This window comes from Palaemon carinicauda, unplaced genomic scaffold (assembly GCF_036898095.1).
Source record: "Palaemon carinicauda isolate YSFRI2023 unplaced genomic scaffold, ASM3689809v2 scaffold16, whole genome shotgun sequence".
Lineage (NCBI taxonomy): Eukaryota > Metazoa > Arthropoda > Malacostraca > Decapoda > Palaemonidae > Palaemon > Palaemon carinicauda.
In genome coordinates this window covers 199,160-207,856 of record NW_027169147.1, presented here as the reverse complement: position 1 = coordinate 207,856, position 8,697 = coordinate 199,160, and the positions used below count along the sequence as shown (strand labels likewise).

Here is an 8,697-nt window from a genome sequence, read left to right as displayed (position 1 = left end):
ACAGCACCCAGTCAGACTGTTCTGAGCCATCATGAAAAAGGTACTTCCTCCTCTTAGCTAGCACCCATAGCAGCTAGGGGAGGTATGGTCATCACCTGAGTTCCTTCTTGCAGACAAATGAGCACTTAGAGGCTGACTGTTGTGCTCCAATTTTATGGAGACACTACTAACAGATTGCCTTGCCTTGTGCAAGACACCGGCTCTTGCCTTGGCAGCCCATAAGTTATGGGGACAGACATTGCAACCGACTAACATCCCTTTTGAAGTCGACGCTCATCCATAGGGTGCCAATTCTTGGGGATGATCTTAATGTTCTTCCTTTCTTGTAGAGAGATGCTAAAATACACAAGGAAGAACTCTCCTTCCTTTCCATCTCCTTAGGCCCTGCCCATTTGGAGGGTGGTATGAGGAGACTCTGCCACCATAGCAGAAGGCTCAGGCCGGTCCAGCCCAATAGGCAACAGCCTATAGTTGTCTATGAATGAAATCTGCATCGTTCGTGGATGAACTGCGTCCCCCGGCGAAGGAGTGTTTACCCTCTGATTCTGCTTTCTCTTCTGCAGGGAAATGGGAATCACCTAAAGCTTCTCTAAGATAGGGTTCTGGCCAATGGACGCCTTGGTATTGACCTACTTCTGATACCCTGCGGACACCTGAGTAGAAAGAGGCCTGGTATCGGAATGAGGAGGAAACTGCCAAGCAGAGTTACTGCATCTAGGATCAGTAAGGCGATCTCTCACCTTAGAGGAAATAGAAACCCCTAAAGGAATGGTAGGAATGTCTGAGGGTGGAAGTATCGGAGCAAGATTGGTCAATCCGAAGACCACCTGCTTCACTGCCTAGACAAATTCTAGGAACCACGGAGTATTCTTCGAGAACTGTGCTGTTCCTGAGTGGGTCCTGTGAACTTGTTTTCTTGGCTTAGGTGGAGTGCTAAGGAATGGGAGGGGATGAGAGGATGTCGACTTGTGCCCTTCCCTATGCTCAACTTCCCTAGAAAAGTGGGTGCAGTCAGCATGTCTAACCGAATGATCGGTCTGCGTAGGTAAAGCCACCTCACCTTGTAAAGGAACATGCTGTTCCTCTTGCAAGGAAGACCAAAAACGAGGGGGGAGCTAATAAGGTGCACTTGTGCATGCACCCCTCTCAGCTTGCACAGATGAAGGTGTAATCTATTGTGCTTACCTGTCTACCTGTTCGTAGTGCACTCTGTGAGGTAGAACTCGCCTGAGCTCTAAACATTTCTTCCTGCATATACGAGCCTTGATGGAAGGACTCGCCCAAGAGAGCAATATGTGTAGCAGAGGGTTCACTGACTTTTGAGCATGACAAGTCAGCGCCGACAATGGAGCACAGTCTCTCTCTCTCTCTCTCTCTCTCTCTCTCTCTCTCTCTCTCTCTCTCTCTCTCTCTCTCTCTCTCTCTCTCTCTCCAAATTTATTGTATGATTAAGACAATAGTTAGTTACAATTGTTAAAATCATTCCAATTTTGGAACAATTTTGATAGGTCTTCTGCTTTCTGGGAAATTTTTAGTCTTTATTTGTTATGGCATGAAAATAAAAATCATATCTAAACAATCATAAAAAACAAAAATATGACCGCTTGAATTTTTATTTATTCCTGTAAATTCCACAAAATAATTCAAAACTATTCATAATACTACTTCTCTAGTCAAATATTAAAATATGTAAAATTAAATTGCATATCTTGTATGACTTGCCTTAGTGGAATGTTTCATGAAACCGTATTATTGATAGGCTATCCACAAACTTTGTGGGATCTGATACACGATCGTGATCACTGACAGATGTGCATTCATCTTCAAAAAAGTATGTCCTTCCTTTGCACTTTCCAGTTACACAACGCCTTGACTCTTTGCTACTCTTAAGCACTCTGTCGACTGTGAAACAGTAGCCTTCGCGCAAAACATTTTCATTTCCTTCAGACGATGTTATTTTCTATATATCAAGGGTTCTATTAAATTAAATAAATCAAAAGTGCTTTTCCTTTAAAAAAATTATTTCATTAAATATCCTAAACAGGATGATTATAGCAATAGTAATGGAATGTTTGTAATAGCCAAACAATAAACACACACACACACGCATACCCAGAAAAAGTGTTATTTACTTTTCCTAAATGGAATGATTTTAATGATGATTACCAAACAATTAAGACTCGATAGACATATTTTTTAATCAAGTGACTGGACCGTATTTTGAATTTTTGGAGCTTAAATGTCGGCGCTGAAATGTTACTGCACTCAACTGTCTTGTGCTTAATTGAAGGAGCTATTTGTCTTATGCTCAAGAGTCGCCTCATGGTAGTAGAGGTAGCGTGCTCACCTTCGTCAGGCAGACGGGCCCGCCCATCTTGCAAGGTGGTAGGGTGCACAAAGCTGTGCAAGACTCCTTCGCTAGCCTTAGGTTAGCTCGGCCCTTTATTAACAAATCATGGAGAGAAACTCCTGGTCGTCTTATCCTCCGAAAGGGAAAGACGAGCTGTCTTCCTTTCCCACAAGGGCTAAGAAGGACAGGCAACTGCTGAGCACTTTGCGCAGAGGCAGTGAAGCAGATTCTACCTCATGAGAGGTAGAAACCTAAGGCACAAGCTCCCGTGAGTTTGGCCTTACATAGTGTTCGTTGCTATGTTGTGTTCTATGATTATAACGGATAGAAGGGATCGCAAGCAACTGCCTACTTCAATCATTGTCCAGTCCCGACAAGCTGTGCTCTGATAAACTGGAGTGGGGGATGTACAAATCCAATGCCCTTTGGTGGAATCTCAGGGAGGAGACCATTCAGGAGAAGCCCGTATCTCCCATGGGCAAGAAAGACAATCAACCCCTTTTGCCCACGTCAGCAGGTCTCCCCACAAACATGGAGAGGCTGGTGATAGGAATCTATCCCTTGGAAGAAATGGGTGCCCAACACCTGGTGGAGGGTAACTATCCCTTGGAAGAAGAAATTATCCAACACCTGGAGGTGGACCTCCGGGCAGCTCCCTCTGCTTCCTTCCTTCTCTGAGTGTATCCAGACAGGTGATCCACATCATTAACTGCCCTTGGTATGTAGCTGAAGCTAGTCCCAGTGTTCAAACCGGAGGGATTCCCTGACAAGTCAATCCAAAGAGTACTTGTCAGCAACTGTTCACACCCCCCCCCCCCCTGCCGCTGAAGCAGTGATCGTTTGGGGCGAGTAGGTCCAGAGGTCAAAGCGGTCAGATGCGCACGAGATTCTTTCAGTCCTCGACCTACAGTTCTAGGAGGGATGAACCCCTGGAAAGAATGTCTACTCCTATTGTGTACCCAACCCAAGGATCTTTCTTAGCCATTCCTTGCACTGGGAACCTGTGAGCCTTAAGGAAGGCCACAACAAAGGCCCAGCATCATCAGAGATCAACTCTCTATGGCGGCGGCCGGAGTTGCTTCGCTAGTGGAAGCAACTGAGGACCCCAGAACATAGGGTTGTCCCGGAGTCACATGGACGCCACTCGTGCTTCACAGACCCCCAGGGGAAGCCGACCAATCAGAGTCAAGGTGGTGAGGTCTAGCTGACAGAGTTCGATGGCGAGGTTTCTTCAATTCTAGGATGACCATGATGGGGATGAATCACTCAAGCTTCTTTGGTCGCCCGTTAAACCTCGTCCACCAGGAGAGCGACCACTCCCAACAAACATAACAAGGAGACTAAAGCGTGCAGGAGTGACCCCTACACGCAGGGTAGAGACCGTGAGGATCAGCCTCCAATCTCGACATGAAAGTGCCTCAACCTCGCCCTTCCATGCCAGGACAACCCCGCATAATTAAAGATTCTCACCGGCAGTCACACATTAAAAAGCAAATGTTTTAAAGGATGTTTTAGATTTTTAGGCCAGTCATTGGAAAATTTTTATTTGAATTTAACAGGGGAGCAAGACAACGCCTGTACTCCACTGAACTGAAATGAAAAGTTACAGATGTTTACTAGTGCTGGTGTGAATGGGGTGGTTGGTATAAACCCCCAACCCTACATTAGTTAGCGGAGGGCAGTTATGTAGTAATATCTCGTAAAAGCTTTAACGGCTGGATTCATCTATCGCCGAAATAACACTCCTATGTAAAGTGCACAAGGTTTGTATAAGATGCCAGAACAAACATTAATTGAGTGTAATTTCACTAAGTACCAAGATCATTGATGAAAGATCCACCACAGTAATTAGGTCCCTCCTTCAGCACATACAGCATAGGATATAAGCAGACAAATGGCATAAAACACACTTATTTTCTGTTGCCAAAGTATTTCCTTTAATCATCTAATTACCAAACAAAAACTGTTCAGGTTTCTGTCAAGTGTTCCTAAGCAGCAAATGAGGTGAATAATTAATGAGTCAGAGGTATATTAAATGAGGTGCATAACTAGCTAACAAGAGATGACATCACACACATCTGAACATCACCAAGGAAACACAGATCTCATTCAATCAAACATGTTTTTCTTGCTTGATCAAAATTCCATTCATCTTGTTTGTAAATGTCCCATAAAGAATCATTTGTAAAGGAACTGACTCAATTCAAATTAATTAAACTAGCAAGAGAGAGAGAGAGTAAAACTAGTCTACCATATATGGAAATTTAACTGATTTTTAACAGCATTCTCCCCTTTTCAAAAGGACATGACTTCCCCTTTCCTTATAAATTTTTAGCGGCACAAACCTTCTTATGCCTTTCCATATGTGTTTTCACAGTAAATGCCGTACCACAAATACTACATTTGAATGGCTTCTCCCCAGTGTGAATTCTATAATGTGTTGTGAGATAATCTTTCCGAGAAAATGCTTTGTCACAGACACTGCACCTAAATGGCTTTTCCCCAGTGTGAATTCTATAATGTTTTGTGAGACTAGTTTTCACAGAAAATGCTTGGTTACAGACAGTGCACTTGAATGGCTTCTCGTCAGTGTGAATCCTATAATGTCTTGTGAAACCACCTTTCTCAGAAAATGCTTTGCCACAGAAATTGCACTTAAATGGCTTCTCCCCAGTATGAACTTTATAATGCTTTGTGAGACTACCTTTCCGAAAAAATGCTTTGCCACAGATACTGCACTTAAATGGCTGATCCCCAGTGTGAATTTTACAATGTTTTGTGAAATTGCCTCTATCAGAAAATTCTTTGTCACAAAAACTACACTTAAATGGCTTTTCCCCAGTATGAATTTTATGATGCTCTGTAAGATTACCTTTCTGATAAAATGCTTTGTCACAGAAGCTGCACTTAAATAGCTTCTCCCCAGTATGAATTTTAAGATGCTCTGTGAGACCACCTTTCTGAGCAAATGATTTGTCACAGACACTGCACTTAAATGGCTTCTCCCCAGTGTGAATTCTAAAATGTTTTGTGAACGTACATCTATCAGAAAATGCTTTGTCACAGAAACTGCACTTATATGGCTTCTCCCCAGTATGAATTCTATGATGCTTTGTAAGATTACTTTTTTGAGAAAATGCTTTGTCACAGAAATTGCACTTAAATGGCTTATCGCCAGTATGAATCATATAATGTGATGTAAGATGAGTTTTATCATAAAATGCTTTGTCACAGACACTACACTTAAATGGCTTCTCCCCAGTGTGAAGTCTATAATGTTTTGTGAGAACACTTTTTTGAAAAAACACTTTGCCACATTCACTACAACTGAATGAGCTAGAACTGTGAGTACCAACACCAGAGTGAGTTTTGGAATCACTTTCCTGAGAAAGAGGCATTTCAGAGCCATTGCTTTCCATCTGCTCCTCATTCTGTAAATCCATGTATATGCCACAATCCTCTTTCTCACCTGTCTTTACACTCTCCTCCTCCTCCTCCTCCTCCTCTTGGCTGACTTCCCTTTCGCTTTTGTTGCTTTGTAAATCCTCCTCACTCACTAATGCATCAGATTCCGAAGAATATTTCATGTCATCTTCGCTTGATATAAATATTCCTGGCTCTGTTTTCAATTCAATTTCTGGTTCCATGAAAACAGAGCAATCAACATAGTGTCCAACACCTTCGATAAAATCCTCATTTTCCAACTTGATTGCAACGTGTGGAATGGAATCTTCTATTTCGCTTTTTATTGGAAATTCCAATGATTCAGAGTTTCCCACACTCTCCTTATCACTGGATGCCATCCTCTTCAAGACTATCTTCAACAGCAGACAAAGAAAAAGTTAACAATCTTCTTTTACCGACAGAGATCCTTCTTCCTCAGTCCGGTATCTTTTCTTCTTCCTTATTCCCAGTCGTGTATCTTTTGCAGTATCTTCAGTTATTTAGACAATCTTTTCACGACAGGTAGATGATTATTTCCTTTGGGATGAAAATTCTGAAATAAGAGAACAATTATCATTGGAGAAGGACTAGATGAAAATGTTGGAGTTTTCTTAAATAAAATGAAAACTTTTAAACTAAAATGACAAATTTTGCAAAGAATTTGTATATTTCCTGATTATGCAAACCTGAGTTCTTTACTATAGGAGAAGATTAACATTAAAGGATGGAATATGGCAGTTAAAACTGTTAATGAGGTTTAAAAAAGCGAAAGGTAATTATCCTGTCGCCAGTGGGAGACAACCGCCCCAAACCCCCTTGAAGTTAATGGTAACCTTGATTGGATTGCGGTTAGGAATTATGTCAAGGGTTGGTAATGCCGGACAAGTTTGAGTAAGAAACTCTGGCTTGTATAGTTGGGAACCCAGTGGTACTCTCACAGGTGTTGGAAATTGATTGATTGATTGATTTGAAGTTTTCTGGCACCATGACTTCAAGGGTCATTGATGCCAATATCGTTTCATATAAACAAAGAATAAAACATTCAATTAAAATCACGAAAGCAAAGACATCATTATAAAAGTGAAATAACTTTCAGATGACCTGCTTCTGAAATAAATCTAAAAATGCCACTCGCATTGTACGACATATCATGCTCGAAAATCTTGTCATCCTCACCTCAAGCCTCAAACAGATATCTGTCAAGGGTATCAAAACAGCTGTTACAATATGGCTGGTGTTGGCCAGTTAGCAGAAACTCATGTATCATCTGAGTGTGACCAATGCGGAGACGACAAAGAGTAGTCTCCCACTTTCAGGGCATCACGTTATACCTGCAAGGGGATATAACATTCATAATTTCTCTCATATTATTTTCAACTAAACTATCCCATTGCTCTTGCCAATTATATAAATCAGATTCTTAATTAAAAGTAAAAACCCATTACTGGGAATGGGATACCTTCTTGATAGCAACTCAGCTGCAGCATTCTTTGCTAGTAAATCTGCCTTCTCATTTCTAGACACACCTACATGTGCCAGAATCCAGCAAAATCGAACTGTTATACCTTTCAGGCCAATAATGAAAAGCCACTCTAAAATTCTTAAAAGTAAAGGGTTACTGGAATTATAAACTTCCCAAGCTTTAGGATACTTCTTGCATCACTACAAATGGTAAAATTGCCCTCCTCTTTTAACACTATTTACTCAATAGAGGTTAGTATGCTATATATTTTGGCAGTAAAATGGAAGATACAAAGTAAGTGCGCCTCTACAATTAAAAGCACTGATATATACTCCAAATTCAATGCCTGCCTCAGATTTGGAGCCATCAGTATATATGGAAGTCGAATCTCATGTTCTTCGACATGTTAAAAAAAAAGAGACCATGCTCCTAATTCAGTCATGTTCTCCTTTATATAAATAAAATGTTTACGAAAAGATATCTCTGGTAATTTCCATGGAGGGGTTGGTGATATCCTAAATGGAACAACTCCATTCCTTGCTATATCAAGATTGTTTATTCATTGCTTTATGCAAAAACCATAAGGTTGAGAAGATTGTGGGTGTAAATCAAAATATCTACAATGAATTACAAAGTTTGCAGTCTGACAGGCTAAAGAATTAGGAAGTCTTTGCAACCTAAACCAATACCCAACAATAGACTGTCGGTAAAGGTCTAAAGGTATTTCTCCAGTGTCAACAAGGAGGCGAAGTTCTAAACGCTCCTGTGGGCAATCTGATACTATCATGATGAAAAGATTCTATCATTAATCAGCTTAGGGTGGCTGAGGAGTATATTTCAAAGCCATGACTAATTTTTGAAAAAATCAAGGCCTTGTATAATTCTCAAATAGTTATGCAGTCGGCCCCTATAATGTACGGGACAATACTCTTAAAAGATTCAGAGCCTCAAGACATTTAAATTTTAATGCCTTTAAGTGAGGAACACATGTAAGCCTACAATCAAAGATCAACTCTAAAAATCTAGCTTCACTTACACATGGGATCCACTGACCTTTAATGTATGTATCCGGGTCTGGATGTACTTCACGAATAGGACACAAATAGACAACGACAGTTTTGCTTGTTGAAAACTTAAATCCATTCATATCAGCCAACTTAATAATTTTGTAAACTGAGAGTTTGTAGTTTTCTCTTAACCATCGAAATTCTAGATACAGCAAATGATATGGAGAGATCATCTACAAATAGCATTGAGCTAATATCTTGGCTGAAGGAGTCCTTCTTCTTGGCATTTCCTCTCTGACAAAGTTTCATCTATACTAACTAGAAAAAAATCTATGAGAAAAAAAAATACTTCAATGAACAATGGCACTGCTCCTCTCAATCCCATAATATGAATGGTTGTAAGTATACTGTATATCCATGCAGTATCATAGGCC

General features: G+C 40.7%; 1 protein-coding gene across 1 annotated transcript; it reads right to left on the bottom strand.

Moving 5' to 3' along the window:
- Positions 1–4,005: 4,005 nt before the first annotated feature.
- On the bottom strand, positions 4,006–6,342 carry LOC137635689 (zinc finger protein ZFP2-like). The gene has a single exon (XM_068368141.1). It carries the CDS (start codon positions 6,151–6,153, stop codon positions 4,672–4,674), a length of 1,482 nt encoding a protein of 493 aa, XP_068224242.1. The 5' UTR covers positions 6,154–6,342; the 3' UTR covers positions 4,006–4,671.
- Positions 6,343–8,697: the final 2,355 nt, after the last annotated feature.

Excerpts from the sequence above, each read along its gene's own strand:
- LOC137635689 (XM_068368141.1), bottom strand. The coding sequence starts at position 6,153 with ATGGCATCCAGTGATAAGGAGAGTGTGGGAAACTCTGAATCATTGGAA.